Source organism: Mycteria americana, chromosome 3, assembly GCF_035582795.1.
Source record: "Mycteria americana isolate JAX WOST 10 ecotype Jacksonville Zoo and Gardens chromosome 3, USCA_MyAme_1.0, whole genome shotgun sequence".
Lineage (NCBI taxonomy): Eukaryota > Metazoa > Chordata > Aves > Ciconiiformes > Ciconiidae > Mycteria > Mycteria americana.
In genome coordinates this window covers 33,574,918-33,597,731 of record NC_134367.1, presented here as the reverse complement: position 1 = coordinate 33,597,731, position 22,814 = coordinate 33,574,918, and the positions used below count along the sequence as shown (strand labels likewise).

The 22,814-nt window shown below is 39.6% G+C and overlaps 1 protein-coding gene across 10 annotated transcripts in view; it reads right to left on the bottom strand.

Annotated features, from left to right (window-relative positions):
- The window catches only part of COL19A1 (collagen type XIX alpha 1 chain), a 212,202-nt gene that overhangs the window by 102,935 nt on the left and 86,453 nt on the right, over positions 1-22,814 (bottom strand). For all 10 annotated transcript variants that reach the window (XM_075498152.1, XM_075498157.1, XM_075498155.1 and 7 more), the window contains one exon: positions 8,349-8,402. In XM_075498152.1, coding sequence (XP_075354267.1) covers positions 8,349-8,402 — 54 coding nt within the window. The remainder of the gene's footprint in view (positions 1-8,348; positions 8,403-22,814) is intronic.

Below are 22,814 nucleotides of genomic sequence, written 5' to 3'. Positions count from 1 at the left end.
GGCAATACAGGACTAAATCATAATGAGATACTCCAAAAGTAGGCCACCATCATTATTACTGTGGAGGTTAAATAGGTTGAGGACAGAAAAGATTCATCTACATCTGAATTAGGGTTTACCAACTTAAGTTCTTCCCAGCCCCCTTTTTGCCCTTGCAAACTCTCTTCCTCAGTTTGCAATAATTGGAAAGATAGAGACAACTGGCACGAAAATAAGTAACATCTGTGCCTTGGTGGGTACAGAAACATTAAATCAGTGAGTGTTCTAAATACTGCATATTTGTGCAACTTCACTTCCTGCTAAAATTACATTAATTCACCATCTGGAAGGAACATCATTTAGAACTATATGAGCATTTAAGTACCCACTTTGGATTAAATTTGTGGTTGTTGTAAATACCCCTGATTTAGCTTTGATTTGTCCTTTATTAAGCTTGCCAAATATGTAATAGTTAAATCAGAAGTAGTTTTGCTGTTTGAACTTAAAAAATGTAATAGGCAGATGGATTCAAAAACCAAGCCAAAAAATTGCTTTCTTTTTACAATCTGCATATTTATGACATAGTTTTAATATTGCCCCCATTTACTACGTTTTACTTTTCACCTCCTTCTGAAAGACTGCATAAAACACAACCACTCCATATTCTAAAAAGCCATTTTAGGGATTTTTCAGGTAGGCAAACCATATGGATTTGGTTCAAAATCAGTATTAGCAAATCAGCAGTGGAACAATAGGTTTGAGTTTAAGAATTAGCTCTTAGGCTGTATATTTACAGAAGAGAAGAGATAAGGGTAAAAAAAAATCTGCAGCTCACAGACAGCGATATATCTGTCTGTGTCTCTATTGAATAGAAAAGACAACTAGCTGATGAAAGATACTGAACCTAAGCCATGCACTGTCAAACTACGAACCTCATTTTTTTCCCAGTTGGTGTGTTTAAAGCTTTTAGTAGTGTTCCTGCAGTGCACCTTGGTGAGGGATGCAGTTTGACAGCTACTACAGAGATGATGACCACAGAGGTCAACCTCACATAAAAAGGACAAGGGGAAACCACATATTTGACAACAAGCCTTACAGTGTTTGAAGCAGGACTTTTGAGTACCCAGGAAGGTTTTTATATAAAGTATTTATTTTAAAATACTTGAATTAGCTTTCCTTTGCAGTTTAAAACCTCAAGAAAGAAAAGTAGTATCAGAAAAAAAAAATTGCTTCAAAGGTTCTCCCATTAGAAGTATTTCTTATTCTTCTACACATTATATATCTTTTAAAAATATTATTATGTTAATAAGTTTCAGACATACTGAATGCTTGCAAAAACACATCTGGTGCTGCACCATGCCTATTCTTCCCTATAGCTACCCTTTTAAAGCTGCTGAGATGTCTAGCTGCTGCTGAATGTCTCTGAAATGACATAAGAATTCCTGTGCTAAGTCGAATCTGTATCCCCTTCTAGCACAGTAGAGTACAGTATCCTTTCTCTGGCAGAGACCAGAACAGAATGCTTCAGTAAAAGACGTGGTTATCTGAACAGACATAATTTGGATGATTTTAGATTAAGGTTTAAATTAGAAAAGCTCATTTTCTGCAATATTTTAGGAGAATGAGGTCAGTTTTGAAAACAGTAAACTAATTTCTATTGATCTAAGGAGTCTGTTACCAGATTTGTCAGAAATTCAAGAACTGAGTAAAAAAATCCAGCAGCTTTCATAACAGACGGTAAATGAATTACTGAATTCTATTCCAAACTAATTCTAGCTTTTTGGGAGCAATACAATAATACACATTTGTGAGTTCATGAACAGTCTTCAGCTGGTACTTTTCCTCCCCTGTAAGGACTACAGCTTGGTCTTTTTACAGGTCAGAATAAACTTACATTATGGTTCCTCTATGGATGCCAAAATGTAAAGTAAGCATTAGGATATGCATGTATAAGGCCAACTCAAGGCTAACAAGATAACAACATGAGAAATGGCAGAAATGAGAAATGTTATATATATGTTTAATAAGACTGGTATTACTGTAACACAATTGCTGACCAACAGAGAAATTACTGGAACAAGTATATCACAAATATCAATAAGGCTGTAAAGTCAGCAAAATTGGGGCCAACAGAGGAAAGATTAAACTAGAGGCAGGCTTTTTGTTTGGAAGGGGATGACAACGGTATATCTTCTGGTGGAATGAATTTAAAGGAGAAGTTACCATATTGGTTGACACTATTTTTGACAAATATTTAACCAGACTTTTCTGTGATAGTTTACTGGAGTCTTAGCCAGCCTACAAAACTAACTGGATTAGGAGAAGAAAACAATTAAAAACCAGTAACTGTGCTTTAAAGCTCTAAAAAGGACCACGGTTTCACAAATTCTTCAACGAATGGGATTTTATTAATGGTGTCCCAACACTACTGGCATAAAAGGTGACAGTTTTTCTATTTGAATTTTCCTTTTAAAGCAGCAACAATGTCATACAATGTTTTCTGTGCTCTGGAGTTCCACAGTGAAGAAAAAATAACTTTACTTAGTGATGTGATAAATATGTTCCTTACCAAGTCTGAGAACATTTTATTCACTCAAAAGAAGCGCCAGGTATAACCAGAAAACTAAACAGTTTTTCACTTCCTATGTTTTCAGTCATTTGGATAAGAACATAACAGTCAAAGATTTTGCGGGAAAAGGGAACCAAACAATGTTTTCTCCTAAGCCAATTCTTTTGGGTCAACATGATGATCTGCAAACTGGTACTACTACCATCACTAGCAAAAATGACAGAAGATGAAGAGAACAGAGGATGCACAGCTTGCTGCTTGTGTTGGGAAATCACATCCCATATGCCTGCAGTGTCTCAGGAACTACCCTATGAAAGAATCCTAGCCCCTAGGAGTATCATCTAACCTGCCCATTAAACGACAGCAACAACTTGAACCAAGTACACACCTTCTGTGAGTACTCCCATATAAGCTACAAGGGTTATATTAAAAGGGAAACGTGTTAGTGCTTGCACAGGATGGGGAAAGCATCCTGTAATTTAAAGGAGTCTGCTTCTGTAAATTAGGTCTTCTTGCAGACTCCTCTGTTGCTTTTAACCTTGACACTGTGATGCTCGGCTGGGTTTAAAAGCCACACCAGGGATCTGTAAGGGTTTAATGAGCAGACACCTCTCCGGCTGAGACCGACTAGCTGGCAATCCCTGTGATAAAACCTCTGCAGCCCAAACAAGGGGATTTGAATGACAGGCCAGGGAAGTTTGAGGAAGACTTTCAGCAGTAGATTGACAATGAGCTGATCTGGGAGCAAACACAGAAGCCTCAAGAAAGCTAGGCTAAGGAGAGGAAGCTTACTGGGAAACTCTTACAGAGCTGCCAGAGTTTCTAAGGCTTACGCTGCCTGGCAGCAGACAACTGGACTGAAGGGTTTCAGTATGGACTGGAGACCAGAGGGACCAAGGGCATTGAGAGCTAGGGTTCTGTTTAACAGCTTGTTGAAGACAAACTACTGAGATGAAGAGACAGATATCAGCCACAATGCAAACCTCACCAGTAGTGTTAGAAGACAGGGCCTACAGCCTTTTCTCAGCTGCCATCAGTTAGTTACTTATCCACCGCTGGGAAATATCTGAGAAGTACATTAACCTCTCACCCTGAGACAAAATGTTTACTGTAGTAACAGACATGAATTTGATCAGAGAAGTCTGAAAAAGAGTACCAAAATAACTGAATTGTTAGCTTTGCATGAAATTATCAATAAGAAAACTCTTTCTAGAGTTCAGGAACATTAGGAAAATTGTTATGTTAAGTGTTCCCTCCAAGTAAAACATGCTTTTTGTGCCCTAATGCTTTACTTGATGAATTCTGACTTAACAAGCTCTAGCAGGTTCACCGAGGCCTGAGAAAACTGTATCATACACTGAAAATTTTCTCAAGAGAGAGAGAGAGCAGCAGACAGTGCTTATACATCATCACAGAAAAGAGATGAAACAGAGAAAATGTACCGGCAGCTAACGACAGGCGCTTTTCCCAATGCAAAAATGCAAAAATCAGCTGGACCCCAACCACAGGACTCCAGCAGCTCCTGCAGCAGCCAAGTGTTGCCCACTGGAAATGCAACTATTTGTGCAGCGTACACTATGCTGCACGCATGTGGCAATGGAAAAATGCTGTAAGATTGGCATAATCCTTTGAGGAGAACGAGTTTTTCCACTCTAAAAGATATCTGTTTGGAAAAACATCATTCATTATTTACAATTCCCTGGCCTGCATTAGAGTAATCTTGTTCAATCTCACATCAGGTTAAAATCTCCTAGAACACCACATATTATCTAAAGTACTGGAAATAACAGTAAACAAACCAACACACTAACCAACAATGTGCAACCAAATTAGTATAGATCAAATCAACAACCTCCACCGAGTAATAAAACTTGGAAATACTCTAATGAGTAAGAGAACAGAACTACACTTTCTCCACAGAGCAGCCTTAAAATCTAAATTAAAATAACAGCTTCAGAGTCAGCTGTACAACACCAAGCTGTATATGCTGGCATAACTTTTCTAATTTAGCAAAGTATTTTCAAAGCTCCAAACAATATACTATTTTTCAGTCTAAGTCTCATGTACTTTTAAATATTGCCATTGCTCTTTTCTCGTTAATGTCATTCAAATTGCTACACGACTAGAATTTTCTGGATCCTGAGCAATGCCTACTATCTTATACTTTTGTTCCTAACAGAATCCTCAAACTCTAGATACAATTAAATATCATTACCAACTTCATACTTTCAAGCAATAGCATTCTTCCCTTCCTATCCAAATATTTCCTTACAATGCTAATACTAAGAGAGTTCAAGATTAGAGAGACAGGCCATGAGCGTGTGAAGGTAAACGACTGTTACTATCCTATCAAGACACTGGATCCCTTTAAAAATGTTCATACTTCTGTTCACCTTTTCCCACAAGTATAAAAATAAAAAGGTCTGATATATTTTCCATCTTTCCATTGAAAACCTGGGATTTTTTTCATTGCCCACTGAACTTCAGAGGTCCATCCTTTGACATCAGGTAGGTAAAGAATAACAATATTTTATGAAGGAAAGTTTTTAAAAAGTCACTTAGGGTATCACGTTTCCCAGCAGGAGAAAAAAAATAATTAGTGAATCACTGGGTTTAATGCTGTAGAGATGATATACTAGTTTTTAATTTCAAGTTTTTTTACACTTTTTTTAAAAATAATTTACAAGAAAGACTCTATTCTTCCCCTAGCTATGCATGACACATGCTGATAGATATGATAAAACTTTCTGTTTTCACTTTTGCTGAAGGATTTCATTTATGTCAGCAAAACATTAATTGGTAGTATCCCATGGTATTCAATTCCTACCTGCACCACTGACCAAGAAAACGACGACTCCAAAAAGAGTCTAAAAGTTTCAGTGATAAAGATTTTCTTTCCATTTCAGTTCAACTGACAAGCGTATGAATATAACATAGATCTTACTCCACAGATAGTTTCATGGATATTTGTATTGCAAATTTTTCCTTACTCCATATGGGATATGAGCATGATGGAGAAGAAACTGTATTTATCAGGATTTCTTTCAGACAGCGTGTCTATGAAGCTCCACTTGTTACAGTGATACAAATGATAGCATTATTAATGTCAAGTGGCTACAAAAGTCTCAAGGGATAAAACAGAGACACTACTCAAGCAAACTGGCTGTTCATATTATACAGGCAAATACCTGCTTACAGATGTAATGTGAACACATAGCATGGGAGGACTACATTAGTAATACATTAAGTTATTTATAACTACTCCTTAAGAAGCTAAAAAACAATGGCAACCACATTACTAGTATTTATAGTAAGTATTCATGTTGTCAGATGGATTTTGAATAATGTCCCAGACTGGGACACGGCATTGTAGATCTTGGCTCAGATTCCTGGAGTGATAAACTGGGAGATGTGCAGAGCAGTTAAATATATTCACAGTTCCTGCATCCAAACCTGGTTCTCAATGAGATGAACTGACCCAGTTAGCACAACCAGTGAGGGATGAGGGAATTAAACTTTTTAGGTATCTCTTCATCGTTACAGAAAGCCTAGTCTCCAAATCAGGTCTGGCTTCCCCTCTGTCGTGCTACTTCATTCCAGCAAGAACTTTTTGTACAGCTAAGAAAACACAAGTAGTAATAGAAAGCAAAACTGTTCTGTGACACCTACTTTCCTGATTTTGATTAAAATAAATTCAAATATGTTTCTACCATTTGTGCAAGATAAAATGTTCAGTCATCATTTTCAAGGTCTTCACTTGCGAGTATGGAAACCCTCACTCCCCCAGGCAGAGACAACAGCTGCCAGCAGCCGATACTGCTAGCTTTAAGTGTTTTCAGGCTTTCTTTATACAGCACTGCAGATTACACCCATGTAAGCAGATTAACTTGATTATTTCAGAAATATCAGATGTTACATTTCTGTATGCGGAATGAGTTTGAGAGACACTGATAGCAACCAAGAGTCAATGATACACAGTCCTTTAAATTTAAACTTAATGACTGGCATCTCCATGCACAGCGATAACTGAATCCAAAGCATTTTATATAAGTGTTGTTAAAAAGGAATTATGTGCGGATTCAAACAATATAATGTCATATTGCCTTGTGCAATTTCACTTCCAAAATGTTTTAATGACTGTTCCCATGATGATAATCTACCATTTCTTGACACATTACAAGAGTTCAGTAAATATTTCAAAATATAAAGGTTCAATATTTTACACTTTCACAGTGCCACTATGTCAAATATGTTCTAGAGTTCACCAGATACTCGGTATACCTTACTCTTCCTAAAAGGTTTATGGAACAAGATCCCATGTAGTAAAGGAGATCGTGTAAGACCAACACAGAAATGTCCCCAGAGCTATGGAAAGAAACACAGATGTGTTTTTTCCATGCTGTCAGCATATATGTATGCATGACAGAAGTATATGGTTCACCTTTACAGACATGCAGGCTACAAGGGAATACCTCTTTGAATACCTAAACATAGTTTCAGCTCAGTACATAGTATACCTTTTCATATGGAGGACATCAGTTATTAGTCAAAAATAGCCTGACTTGTCTAGCATTAAATTATAATAACCTAAAATAGGAAAAATATTTTTATGGTTACAGTGTACGTAGAAAGCCAGATGACATAAAAAGTGTCATAATTATGTAGTCTGTTTTACTGCATTTTCTGTAGACCCAGCTAGACTGTCATAGCATTTTTGTGTCAAATGCTGACCCTTTTACTCTTTTGGTAAAGTTGCTTAAAAAAGCTTTGCTGAATGGTTTTTCCAAATCCTGTATCTGGATTCCAGTCCTAATGCCAGTCATTCCCCACTGAATTTGGACAGTCAGGTTCAGATCCCTCTGTAAGATGCCCTCTGCCTTCAACTGTGATGCTTTGCAATTGGAGAGCCAACAGTATCTTGCATTAAACCCTAATTGCAGGTTCACTCCCAGCTAGGTCAAGGAGGAGACAGGAGGGGAAGAGTGGGATAAAGAAAACTGCTGGCTTGATTTTATTTTATTCTTTTTTTTAAATCTTGCTGTTCAAATCATGCTGGTTGGCCATTTTAGTATTGCATTGAAAAAAATTCTGATTTTCTGCCCTCTCATCTTGGTTTAATATAGACCAAAATAAATTAGGCAAAAGTAAGGTTTATTACTGGCCGTGTCTACAGCGTTAGCTCAGGTTCAAGCTTGAATGTGAACTCAATGATCAGGATTATCCAGTATTTTTAGACACAGATTCATGCTGTACCTCAAATATGGACCAGACCAATTAACTAAGGCAGTGAAATCTGGCAGAGAAAAAAAGTGACATTTTAACTCAAATTCGCTATCACACGAACCATATGGCACAGTGAGTGACCCATGGCTCTCACGCACAAATGGCTAACAGCCTGGGTATTTTCCTTTTCAGAAACCAAGGCTCCAGGCCTAGCTTTACCCTGCCTCCAGAAATGCCCTCTCTTCCAGCAGATTATCCAACCAGGAATGATTCTCATCGACATTGTGTTGCTTTAATCCCCACGCTTGTTTCAGTTTATCTCATGAGCCCTCAGCAGAAATATCATGGAACCTACCACATCCTTACCCACAGCTCTCCTGTCCAACCTGAAGCCCTAAGAACTCGTATCTCACCTGAACGCATCTCTTTTTCTTGCTCCATCATCTTGTGGATGTTAACTCTCTGGGCATACACATTTTCTAAATCTATCACTCTCCTTACATAAATTCTGAATTTCATTGCTTAACCATCCCCCCAAAAGTTTGTAACTTGACTATTTCATTATCATTCAGTTTACCTCTCTTCCATGAATGCCTTCTGGTCCTGGTTCTCCTTTATCTCCTTTTTCACCCTAAAAGAATGAATATTTATTTTATTATATATACAAGACAAATACTAACCCATGACACTTTTTAACAGGAAAAATATTTTAAGATTCTGGTCTGTTCTACGTGAAGTGCTACATATACACTGCTGGCTGCACAAGCAAAGCTATTTCCTACTTTCCAACAGAAATTCTTTCCAAAGAAATGCCTCTGAAGAATGTCTAGAGCTCTGAGAGCTACAGTTCTCTATTTCACAGTGTCACTGAACATCCATGAAGACTTACCACTGAAAAATATTCTTGGTTCTCACAGTGCTCCAAGAACATGGTGGTGAAACATAAATTTACACTGGGGAACAGTTTTCCTTTTGAAAACCTGCTTTCATTCTGAGACTGTTTTTTAATAAACAATTCTTGTTTCAAATATCTGATAACAGAACTGTCCTCAGTATTATCGTTTGTCTTTGACTCATACTGGTATACGGTTCACTGATTGCATTTGAGTAATAGAAACATTTTTTGTTCTGAAAATTTTCTCACAAGTATGAATACAAACAACATTATGAATCAAAAGAAAAGAATGTGGGAAGGATCCTTCAGAATCGACTATATAGGCTGGTTCCTGTGTTTGTTCATGAAACACTGACTACAAAACACAATAATCTTTGCAGGATACATGAAAGGACTCAGTTCTGTATTATCTCTAACTACTATGCTATTCTAGTTAACACATATCTCATCAAAGTGAACAAAATACACCTGCTTAAGCAGCATAATTTAAGGGAGAATGTCTTCCAGAACCAAGGCTAAACAGCTGTATAATTGCATCTGTGTCACTAGACTGAACTTTGTCAAATCATAAAAGCAACATAATTCTGATAAAAGCACAAAGACGGACTTTACTAGAGTCCAAGCTCTTCATATCAACCAAAGAAAGCAAACAGCCCTGCACTGAATTTCCATTATCTCCAGGGGACTACATTTGTCTGAGCAGAACCTATTCATTATGTCAGCATCATCTTGATAATCCTGTTAGGTAAATGGTACTGAACTGAGATCATTCAGCTAACTCCATTTGTGACACAGCCCTGATTCAGAGCTATTCCTCCAGTGGCAATGACAGAGGGCATTTCATCTAATAATCGGTTTTGCAAAATGAGTTTGTATGCGCTTTCTCAAACAACTGAAGCCTACTAACGAATTAGCAACAGCAAACTGTGAATTTAATAATCCCATACGCAAGATGGCTTCGCTAGTTCATTGTTTCCACTTTAATACATCTTGTTGATAACAAACCTAATGCTATGCAGTAGCCTGAATCATACTGTTAAGGTTTTTCCTCAAGCATTGCCTTTCTTGTTTGTCAAAAAAAAAAAAAAAAAAAAAAAAATTAAACCAGATAAATCTATGCATTTATTGCAAAAATTTAAATGACACCAAACAGTTATAGGAGTTTAACACTGGTTATTTTAGTATGTTTAAACTATAAAGTCCTCTTTGTTCTATGGATTAAGGCATTGGTTGACATAGTAATTTTCTTTCACTGTCAGTTTAAAAAAACAGCAGTTGAATTCCCAAACTTACTATTCTTTTTTAAATTGCTCCCTTAAACTTTTAGAAGAAACTGCAAAAATGACATTTAACGTTTCATCACTGTGACACATTGGATATTTAACACTGCTTTCAGGATCTTTCAACTAGTATCAGTTACACTGCTACAATCTTGCAACAGCTACAAAGGTACAGTCATATATTTGACATAATATCTCCTTATCTGAATATATTTCCAGAAGATTTAAAAACCATTCAAATTTATGGAGCTTTTTTTCTTCTATGATTTGTTTATGTGCTGTCATACTTGAAGAGAACTTGATATAAATATGTACAGATTTGCTTCAGAAGTAGTATCACCCTGTAAATTCCTTGATGTATAGGTGGAAATCTAAGGTAAAAGTATCTTGCCATAATTTGTTATGCAATGTCTACATTTACATAAAAACCTAAACAGAGAGCCTAAACCAAAAGATGACCCTCCCCTCACCCTCTCTTATCATTTGCCTTGATGTTAGACGAGCAGCACGTGTTGGAGACCATGCCTTTTTCTTCTACAGGAGGCAGACAGTAACTTTAAAACGCCAGTGGGCAGTTGTAGACACATACAACTGTAGCTGGTGAATGCAGGAAAGAAAGAAAAACCCCTCCTTAAAATTTACAAGTTATTTGGATTTAAGATGTTTGTCAGTTTCTTAGACAAAATGATAAAAAGCACCCTCTGTTAATGAGCCTCGGACCTCTGCAGAGTCCCAGGAGCCACGGGCTTTCTGCCAGGTATGCAATTTTACTATGAACCTATTCTGATTTTTTAATGGAGTAAATGATTTGTCCTCGCCAAGCCTGTCATATGGAATGTCCGTGTCCTCTGTGAAGCCAGAATTCAAATCAAACAGAGGTCCAATTTTTACAATTTATTCTCATGAGAACTGAGCCAAGTCACGCTCATTTCTGCCTTTATGGAGCGCACTATACGGCATAATTAACAGCTTCAAATCTAGCCAATTTGCAGAACCGCTGGAGCCACTCTGCAGTGTAGAGGAGGCTGTTAATAATCAACATTGTGGCTTACCTCATAGATTAACAAAAAAGAGAGAAAAATGTGTTAATGCCGTTTTATATCTAATGCTCCTGCCTGCTTACACTATATTCAGATGAGACAATTAAAGACTATTTATTGCAAAAACAGGATGACAAAACTCTGGAAGTGCCATGCCTTGTTTATTAGTTAACTAAAACTAATCCAATATAACACTGAATTATTTGTATTTCTTTGGGTTGCTCCAGTATAACCGCTGGGAGGGATTCAGTCTGCTGTGTGTAATAGCGGATACACTGAATTCAGTGGTAACATTCTTTAATTAAAACCAAAGGTTCACGCACAGCCTCTGGGAGATGAAAGTACCAGCCTTCAACTCACTTGTCCACTTTAAGGCTGCCTCATTTTCCTTGCACATCATTCTTCCTTATTATAAAGGTAATGTATTTGGAAATAAAATACATTCATACCTAAAAATTTACCTAAAAAGGTAAAGTTTTTTTTGCAGTGCTGCCCTGTTAATGATACTAATCAGGAATTCCTGATATTCTTTTTTCCAAGCATTTTAAAGTACCATTGTTAACAATAGCTGAAATACTCTCCAAAGTATGCAAGCTATACGGTATCACTAACTTGGTGCGGATACCTTCTAATTTTTAAACTCTGAAACTCCGTGATTTTACACTACGTATCTTTAAGATAGTTATGGCTTGTTGTTTTTATGAAATACTCTTCTGTGTTTTGCTACAGCTCTGTCTCAGCAGAATGCTCTATGTGAATTTTCTTTTCTTGCGACCATTTCTCCATAGCTTCTTTTAGACTGAACCCAGCTCATAGTAATGCTTATTGATTTTTCCTAAATAAGTTACAAATTTAAAAAATCAGCATCTTCAGTTCAAAAAAACCCCTATGGCTCTTTCTGTTTTTGCTGATAGATGTCTGAAGAGCTGGGGTTATGAAGGGCTCCATGCCAATAACATTCTTATTGACCGATCTGTAACCTTCTGCAGAATGGGGCATAGTATACTTCAGGAAAGCGGCAATACTCGGGGTGAAGCACCTCAGGACTGCTGAGACACTATACCATTTAAAAGGACTGGAAATCAAGGCAGACTAATGATCTTGTCTCAGTTCAGACTGGGAGGAACTATACAAGGAAATGAAAGAGTGACATGAGAAGCTTATTTCCAAACAGGCTGTAACCCTGTATCACGTAAAAGTATTACCTAAGCAGAGTCAGAAAGAGACAGCATAAAACATTGCAGAAATACACTTCTATTTCTACTAAACTAAAATCAACAGTGATGACCTGGAAGGACGTCACCGTGAAGCCTGTGTCTTCCCAAACCCACCTATTTAGGATACTCAGACACAGCAAGAAAGCAGGTGATCACAAAGCTTCACAGGCATCAGGAATTCAGAGAGCTCAGTAGATACACTTATCAAGAAACTGTGACCCAAAAACCTTCTGATGCCAAACTTCGCCATCGCCATCTTGTGAAAGAGCCCCAAACAACAGGTGTCATGCCTGACCAAGCCAGATAACACGTCCGGAGAAAGATCTTTCCTTCCTGCTTCACTTACACAGACTGAGCAATACTGAAGACGTTCACACTGCCTAACTACCGCTTAGTGTCGTGCATCATGTTTCTAGGCAAGCTCTAAGCATTTCTAAGCCAGAGAGGCTATATACAGGAGAACTACCACCTCAACTGAGTCCAAAATCTTAGGCACAGAATGATCTGAAGCCAGGCCAGCCCATGGCTCCAAAACTGCACTGATGAATTGCCTCTTCCTGCCAGCAGGAATGAGGCAGCCAGCCATTTTTATTCTTTGTAGAAAAACCTTAAGATGCAAAATGACCTTGATCAATCAGAACAGTGATTAAAAATACCAAGTCCAATAACTGCTACAGTGTAGTGCTCTCCAAATGGAGAAACCAAATGCACAAATAACAAGTGAAGAATAATCTCTGTAGCACTACTGCAGAAAAGGATCTGGGGATTATCATGGATCACATAGTGAGCGGGAGTCCGTAACACAAAGCGATTTTTAAAAGGCCAGACTCCATTCTGGGATGAGCCAAATGCAAATTAAAAAACCCCAATTATTCTGGTTTACATGCCACTGATGAGAACAGCAAAAAACAGTTCAGGGCATCATATTTTTCATGGAACTTTGTCAACTTTTAGGTATCTGTTCTTCCCCAAACTAGAATGATAGACAGTTTGAAAAAAAAAAAAAAAGGACACATTGGACACATAGGACACAGTGATGAATCTCAACTATGGGAGAATGCTATAAATGGGACAGTAAGTTTTCCATAGTAATAATACAAATAATGAGTTTAATTTGTAGCCAAAAGGATTGGGGGGGGGGGGGGGGCAGAAATTGGGGTTAAAAAGGCAGAGAAGTACTCTAACGATCTATCTAAGAACAGAATGAAATTGCCTTAACTGTAGATTTTGCTTGAGAATGCTCTAGACGGACTGGATGATACTTCATCATATATGTGTCTTTATGGGGGTGAGGCAGATATAACCCTGTACACTCTTCCAGGATAACATTTCCTCTAGATTGCTCCTTGGTTCTGCTATGATTGCTCTCTCTTGGAAAAAGTGACAAAGTCACATCTTAAAATAGTTTTAGCTTTTCTTAGGATGATGTCCTTGCTGAGTAATGATTACAGTGTTTGCAGGAGCCACATGTCTTAAGGAGTCAAAATTGTTTCATTTAATAAATAAATTCTCTTTTTTCATGAAGGCATTGAAAGACAGACAAACATTGATTCAAATGCCAGCAATACACAGGATAACAGTATGACTGAGCTGTTCGCACTGTCACCATGCCATTATCACCAAGCGCAGTGATGGAATAGTATCAGTTCAGGGATGAAGAACAGCAAAATAAAAATCAAACCAAATAACACAGAGCAAACAGGAGTGGACAGATAAAATGTATTCTGAAGAGTTAGCAACCTCTGTAGATTGATGACTGTATCCACATTTGATCAAGTCATGTAGTTTAGGCATACTTTTATATTCTTCATGAAAGCTAAACTCTCATATTGCAACATCCACAAACACCGATTTCTAAAATAGTCTATCACTTCCATGGCACCCTGGCAGGCAATAAAGTGTCCTCTGGCATTGAAATTTGAAATTTGAAAAAATGGCATCTGAAATCTTTTCTTACATAGCCTACAGAACTATGATATACTTGAGAACTAAGCCTTCAGAAAACTCAAATTCTATTCTTTCACACCCAGAAAATGCCACAGCAAGGTTACCAGCAATGCCTTATTGAAAACACAAGTGAACGAACCTTTGATCTCTTAATGCGTTCCTTACAGACCTCTGAATCTCACCTTGGTCCTTATCTTCAGTGTAACCCTATCTTGTGGAAGTCTAAAAGACTGCCTAAAAGACTGTCTAAAAGACTGAGGGGGATAATATCAGGCTTGCCCGAGAGAAGCTGAGGGATGACGTGCCACGGTTAGAGGGAGAGGGTGCCAGCGAGGGCACTCGGCCTGTGTCTCTGAGATGTGCGGGGTACGCTGGGGCACAGCCAAAGTTGAACGGAGTTGAGCTAGGGGATACTGAGGCAACAGGAGCCAAGAGGGAAACACCAGTGAAACACCTCAAAGCACACAAGGGGTGTTCTTCTATGAAGGAAATACGGACGACAGCCCAGCTGAAGTGCCTCTACACCAAGGCACGCAGCATGGGCAACAAGCAGGAGGAGTTGCAAACCATCGTACATCAGGAAAACTATGATATGGTGGCCATCACGGAAACATGGTGGGATGACTCACACAACTGGAGTGTGGCGATGGATGGCTATAAACTCTTCAGGAGGGACAGGCGAGGCAGGAGAGGTGGTGGGGTAGCCCTATACGTTAGGGAGCGTCTGGATAGTTTAGAGCTCGATGATGGTGGTGATAGGGTGGAGTGTCTATGGGTAAGAATCAGAGGGAAGGCCAACAAGGCAGATATTGTGGTGGGAGTCTGTTACAGACCACCCAACCAGGATAAAGAGACTGACAAACTATTCTATAGGCAGCTGGGAGAAGCCTCACGATCGCTAGCCCTTGTTCTTCTAGGGGACTTCAACCTGCCGGATGCCTGCTGGAAATACAATACAGCAGAGAGGAAACAGGCTAAGGGTGTTCCTAGAGCGTGTGGCAGATAAATTCCTGACACAGCTGGTGAGTGAGCCAACGAGGGAAGGTGGCTGAACCTCTTGTTCACCAACAGAGAAGGACTTGTGAGCCATGTGATGGTTGGAGGCCGTCTTGGGCAGAGTGATCACAAAATGATAGAGTTTTTGATACGTGGAGAAGCGGCGAGGGGGGTCAGCAAAACTGCCACCTTAGACTTCCGGAGGGCGGACCTCAGCCTGTTTAGGACACTGGTCGAGAGAGTCCCCTGGGAGGCAGCCCTAATGGGCAAAGGAGTCCAGGAAGGCTGGACATTCTTTAAGCAGGAAGTCCTAAAGGCACAAGAGCGGGCTGTCCCCAGGTGCCGAAAGACGAGCCGGCGGGGAAGAAGACCGGCCTGGCTGACTAGAGAGCTCTGGCTCGAACTGAGGAGAAACAGGAGAGTCTATGACCTCTGGAAGAAGGGGCGGGCAACTCAGGAGGACTACAAAGGTGTAGCGAGGCTGTGCAGGGAGAAAACTAGAAGGGCCAAAGCTGAGCTAGAGCTCAGTCTGGCTGCTGCTATAAAAGACAACAAAAAACACTTCTTCAAATACATTAGCAGCAAAAGGAGAGCTAAGGAGAATCTCCAGTCCCTAGTAGATGGGGGAGGAAACACAGTGACCAAGGATGAGGAAAAGGCTGAGGTACTTAATGCCTTCTTTGCCTCAGTCTTTATTAGCAGGGCCGACTGTTCTATGGGTACCCAGCCCCTGGAGTTGGAAGATAGGGACGGGGACCAGAATGGAGCCCCCATAATCCAGGGGGAAATGGTTAGCGACCTGCTGCACCACTTTGACACTCACAAGTCTATGGGGCCTGATGAGATCCACCCGAGAGTACTGAAGGAACTGGCAGATGTGCTCACCAAGCCTCTTTCCATCATTTACCAGCAGTCCTGGCTAACTGGGGAGGTCCCTGCTGACTGGAGATTAGCTAATGTGACACCCATCTACGAGAAGGGCCAGAAAGAGGACCCGGGGAACTACAGGCCTGTCAGCCTGACCTCGGTGCCGGGGAAGCTGATGGAGCAGATCATCCTGAGTGCTATCACACGGCATGTAGAGGATAACCAAGGGATCAAGCCCAGCCAGCATGGGTTCAGGAAAGGCAGGTCCTGCTTGACCAACCTGATCTCCTTCTATGACAAGGTGACCCGCCTAGTGGATGAGGGAAAGGCTGTGGATGTTGTCTACCTAGATTTCAGCAAAGCCTTTGACACGGTTTCCCACAGCATTCTCCTGGAGAAACTGGCTGCTCATGGCTTGGACGGGTGTACTCTTCGCTGGGTAAAGAACTGGCTGGACGGCCGGGCCCAAAGAGTGGTGGTGAATGGAGTTTACTCCGGTTGGCGGCCGGTCACAAGCGGTGTTCCCCAGGGCTCTGTGTTGGGGCCAGTTGTGTTTAATATCTTTATCAATGATCTGGACGAAGGGATCGAGTGTACTCTCAGTAAGTTTGCAGACGACACCAAGTTGTGTGGGAGTGTTGATCTGCTGGAGGGTAGGAAGGCTCTGCAGAGGGACCTGGACAGGCTGGATCGATGGGCCGAGGTCAATTGCATGAGGTTCAACAAGGCCAAGTGCAAGGTCCTGCACTTGGGCCACAGCAACCCCATGCAACGCTACAGGCTTGGGGAAGAGTGGCTGGAAAGCTGCCCAGCAGAAAAGGACCTGGGGGTGCTGGTTAACAGCCGCCTGAATATGAGCCAGCAGTGTGCCCAAGAAAGCCAATGGCATCCTGGCTTGTATCAAAAATAGTGTGGCCAGCAGGACTAGGGAAGTGATCGTGCCCCTGTACTTGGCACTGGTGAGGCCGCACCTCGAATACTGTGTTCAGTTTTGGGCCCCCCACTACAAGAGAGACATTGAGGTGCTGGAGCGTGTCCAGAGAAGGGCAACGAAGCTGGTGAAGGGTCTGGAGCAGAAGTCTTATGAGGAGTGGCTGAGGGAGCTGGGACTGTTTAGCCTGGAGAAAAGGAGGCTGAGGGGAGACCTTATCGCTCTCTACAACTACCTGAAAGGAGGTTGTAGAGAGGTGGGGGTCGGTCTCTTCTCCCAGGTAACAAGTGATAGGACAAGAGGAAATGGCCTCAAGTTGCGCCAGGGGAGGTTTAAACTGGATATTAGGAAATTTTACTTCACGAAAAGGGTTATCAAGCATTGGAACAGGCTGCCTAGGGAAGTGGTTGAGTCTCCATCCCTGGATGTATTTAAAAGACGTTTGGATGAGGTGCCTAGGGACATGGTATAGTGGTGGTTTTGGCAGTGTTAGGTTTACGGTTGGACTCGATGATCTTAAAGGTCTTTTCCAACCTATATGATTCTGTGATTCTGCCTAACATTCCCTGATGCTGACCAGAGCTAGTAGTTAAGATCATTAATGAAATACTAAAAGGCATTAAATAATACTGTGATAAGTGGAAAAAATATTCTATGTAGAATAGTACATGACATACATTTTCATCTAAGAGACCTGTTAGCGTAAAAGAAACGTAAAGACACAACTTCGTCCTTTTGGGTGACAGATGTTAGCCCACACAAGAAGAAAAGATAATGAGATTAAAGCTCCTGCTTGCTACAATTTATACAAGGCTAACCACAATCTAACATTTAGCTTGTTATTCAATAATAAATGCCCCGAATGAATATACTCAGGCTTAAGACGCTCACACTGGCTTTGCTTTTTGCCACATGAAATTCAAATGTTGTGGTTTGCAAACTTTGTTCTGTATGCTATCCTGCCATGGCTCATCCCTCCATCACTATTTTACTTTTTTGTTTTTTTCTTCAAACCTTTCAATGTCAGGAGAAAAAACGAACAAAATCAACTTCCAAAATGCTACTCTTTTTGGTAATTATTTGATCGTATATTCCCAGACTTAACTTTAAAGAAAAATTCTTAACCCAAGATTAAAGTTTTATTCATAAAAATAAGAAAAATAATACAACCTAAAGCATGAGCTATCTGAAAGCAGAGTTTCAGTCTCCTAGATAATATGTATTCTTAACATCCACTCAAATATATTAATGTTCTCTTCAGAGAAATTACAGTCAGGTAAAATGTGTTTATAAGGAAAAGTCACTAAGCTTTTTCGTGATCTTCATTTGCAAACGCTACTTGGTATTTACGTGCAGAGGCTTTAGTAGATGTAAATAGCTTTCTGAAAGAACTCAAAGCTTCCCAAAAAAATCAGTATGATGTTTATTTCAAGAATTTAATCTACAGAAAGAAATCATAGAATATATTTTAAAGACTCTAAAAACCCCACCGTGAATAGTAATGCATATTCTATTCTTTACTCACTCCATCTGGCCGAGTTCTACAATACATTCCATACATGGAACATCACTTCAGTTTTAAAATTGGTGTATTGCACATCATTTTTCGTGCTATACCTTTCATCATAACCCAAAAGCAAAAGGCTTTCCAAACTATAAAGACTCATGAATTCAGTCAGACAACTCATACATGCAGCTTTCCATGAAGAGGCTATACAGGGTACATTCATGGTCCAGTTTTCCTCTCCTTCTGCAGTATCTCTGGCTAATCTCATCTGCAAATACAAAATCAACAATCACTTCTATAAGTCATCATTTACACTTCTACTCCAGACTTGCCACCTGTCCAAGCAAACATCTTAACTTTCCAGTACCTTCTTGTTGACATCTAACCATTTGAATTAGTTTTAAATGTTTCTTTCAACATTTTTTCCTTGAGAAAGGTTCCTCTCTTGCCATTGAAAAAATGCTGATTCTATTGGTCACCAAGAACTGGAATAATCTTGAAGTGAGCCTCTCAGATACAAACCACATCCAGACCATACACATAACCTCTTCCAGCTATCTACAGAGCTACCACTTTCATTCGGACTTGATAACGCTATTTTCACAAATGCTCCCTCATCCTGCTCTCACCCACCAATTAGGAATGTCATCGCTAAAACTCTGTTCATCATTTATCTTCTCCTTTGCTGGTTCTCATGCACGCATACTTAAATACTGGGAAACCCAAGTACTAAACTCAGTGCACAACTCAGCATGACAAGGCTTACAGAAAGTCATACCATTTATCCCCATTCAATAACCTCTCCCTTCAGCCCAGTTCTGGCATGCACAGAGCACAATTCTTCTTCAGTGTGTGGCGAGCAAAAGATCTACATAATAGGTGAAGCATCATCTTTCATATTATTTATTTTTTAATTAACCAACCAAGTCTGGTTGTTCTGTAGGTATCCATCTTCTGTCTTAAATCTTATATTTTAATTATAATACCTTTGGGATGCAATAAATCTGCTCTGTCTTTGTACTGTGCCTAACACAAGGGAATCATAATACACGTTTTGACTTGCACAAATATTTGAGCTCTTACAGAATTTTGCTCTTACATCACTCACGAACAAAACATAGTTGAATTTGGCTCTAAGTTTCCAGTGCAAAACTCCACAATAATTTTGAATTTAAGTGTCTTGTGTATCTATCAATAGATTAAAACCTAAAAAGAAAAAAGCTGTCTCATTTAATGATCACATTATTTTTCCCTTTCTTAGCTAAATACTACAAATGGATTTGACTTTCAGCTACAATTGTTTAAAATTCTACCTGCCTTTTAGTGGGGAAGTTTCTGTTTATACTGGCTTAGTGTTAGCGTTGAATGAAGATTTTTCCGTAGGAGGAATAAACTAGTTTCTTTTCAAGGCTGGTCTCCTAAGGCAACCTAAAACCAACCTGTTCTTGTCAGCAGTTGACAAATAGTATTGCTTTCACAGAACGTAGTATTTTTTAGACACCCATGCTTTCATGGTTTTGGCAGGCTATTGCTGTTGTTATTTAGACTCTAAAAGATGTTCTGCAGATGGTTAAAGTAACATCAAGTGTTTGCGCAAGGTGATGGACTGCTGTCTTTTCTGCAAAGGCTGCACCTCTATCTCTATTTCTATCACATGACGACTGAAATAATGGCATTTTCTGTAGCTGTGGCTATTAACCATGTTCATCAGGCCCATACAGATAGCAGTATCCGTTACCTCTATTTTCTTAGACTGCAGTAAGTAGTTTATTAAGGTCACAGAAATGCATACTTTAGACCAGGAAATTGGGGTTTCAGTAAAGGTCTCATGGACCCTGGTACAATCTAAAGGTGTAATGTGTTCAGTCTTCTGATGGATATTTATCTGAGGAGGAGGCTTGATCTGTGTTCATAATGAGCACACCTTGCTCAGACTTCACTAAGGCCAGTTCAAAACACAGCTAGAAAAGTAGGAAATGGCTGCCTTTTGCATAAAACTTAGTAATTATAGATTTAATGCAGGAAGTTTTCTCTCTTTTCAAGAGGATCAAAATCCACAGCTCCCACTTCCTGGCAACTGTCCATACAACCAGCCCATAGGGTACCGTGCATGAAAACAATTGTCATATTTCTGTTCCAGCTGGACCGCTGTGCAGTGAAGTGTGAAAAATCAATGGGTCTAGAATAAATAGGTGAGAGAATGTTCTGCAGCCTTCTGAAGGGAAGGAAGCATCTTCAGAAAGGGCATGCTGGGAAATCTGAGCTGTATCTACTGGCTGGCTATTGACAACGGAAGCAAATTTAAGTTAACACTGGCCTTCAATAAGTACGTAAAACTCATAAAAGGGTACAGGGCAAAACTTCTCTGTGCACAATGTATATTGGCCTCACCATACGAGGAAGATCAACGATATGCTCCCTGTAGACATCTAAGACAACTCAATCTCCACTTACTGCCACAGAAACTCTGAACTTCTGTTGTAAATTAGCTGTTCTTCTAAGCTAGCTTCTTTGGTTTCTTAAACTAAAACTTAAGAATACACAAAGATAGTCAATGAGCGTACGGTACAAAGTAGAGCATAAAGCTGCTGATTGGGTTAACTACATTAGACACATACTTCTGTACAATTTACCATTCTTTAACTTTTGTGCGTATCTTTGATAACAGCCTAACAACCTAGACTTGCATGCCTGCTACGTCAGGTCTTCTTCAAAGTAAGTATTTCCTAGGTATGTATACATTAGCAAACAGTGCAACACAACAGAAGAGGATCTATGGAGTAAATGATGCAGAGTACTAGATGTTCACACTATATGTATTTTGTTGGACCTATTCCAAACCAAACCTAAACTAGCTTTAGTCAGTTTTCATGAACTTAAGAGCTGTTAGCAATTCCAGCACCTTAGGCTTGTTCCTGGAGTACATCTTTCAGTTTAGCTTCATCCAAAGGGAATCATACTGTTCTTTTCCAGCCCCAAAAGTTGTCCATATAGGACTGCAGCACCTTCTGGTCATTAAAATATTCCTATTCTTCTGGAATAGCCTGGTTGCTGAAGAAAAGCCAGACAGCATTCTGGAGAAACAGAATCTGCTGGGATATAACCCAGCAAACAGAGGCTTTTTTTGGTTAAAACACTTCCCTGATTTATTTACTTTACTAGGCATCACACAAGCAGTTGCAATAGCAGTGCACAGGGACACTGGGGATAGGAAGAAGCAGATGGAAAGGAGGAGATGGGGGAGGATATCATTGACAGTATTACCTTAACAAATATCAACTAATGCTAAGTGGAGAAAAAAAAAGTGCTTCGGAGACTTAAATACACTTAAACATGTATGTTGCTGACTTTTCAGTAGTAACATCCACATCTGTCTTTGGAGGTTGTGGAAAGCTTCCCAAGCTCACAGACACCCCCCCTGAGTTTTATTTTTGGTATATTCATGAAAAAAGGTTCTGTCATCTCCTGTCCTACAGTGACCAAGGTGAGTAGCCTTTTTGTTGTTTCTTCTTTCATCACTCTCTGTTCATGAATTCTGATCCTTATCCTAATTGCAAACAACTCTCTAATCAGATATTCACTCACCCAAAATTGCAAGAACCCAGTTAGGGAGCCTGTTGACTTAAACACATGTATTTCATCTGCAAATTTACTTCTTAGCATTCATGCCTATTTTGGAACTATCACATAAAAGAATTTTTAAGAAGGTCTCACAATATGAGGAGGCTAAATTATAAAAACTACAAGGCTGCATTAGCATATATGCAATTTATGCTAAATGGTGTTTTCTAATATTGTAGCATCAATACGGTTTTATTAGATTATCCTATTGCCTCTTCTCATTGGATACCTGTCAGTACTCTCTTTTTCATAAAGAATAATCCTCTGCAACAGTGCATACAACATAATCTCACTGATAGTAGCAGCTGCAGTGTACTGATGACCTCCTTGCTGTGGAGCCCGGCCAGCTCAGTCTTACAGCGTATCTTTGCTCAGCAACTCCCAAGAACTGCCTTCCATTTGAAAGAAAGGAGACTCACATGTCAGGAGCTTTATTCAGTTTGCCATGTTAAAGTAATACACTGCACCGGCCAGCAAGGACTCAGTTGTGCTTACTCTCTATTGCTGTAGTGCCGCCTTCTTCCAGAGCCTCCTTTCTGGCTTAAAGTTCTTGGTAAAGGAAGCATTTCCTTTAATAACTGCGAATTAAGTCAGAAATTACATAATTTATAAATCTATTAATTGGTATGTTACTAAATATTTTTGTGATTGTAGTATGTTATATTTCCTAGAAGGGGACGACTTATTCTAGTATACACTTAAATATGTATGTAAACATACACGCGTATTAGTGTAAATGTGC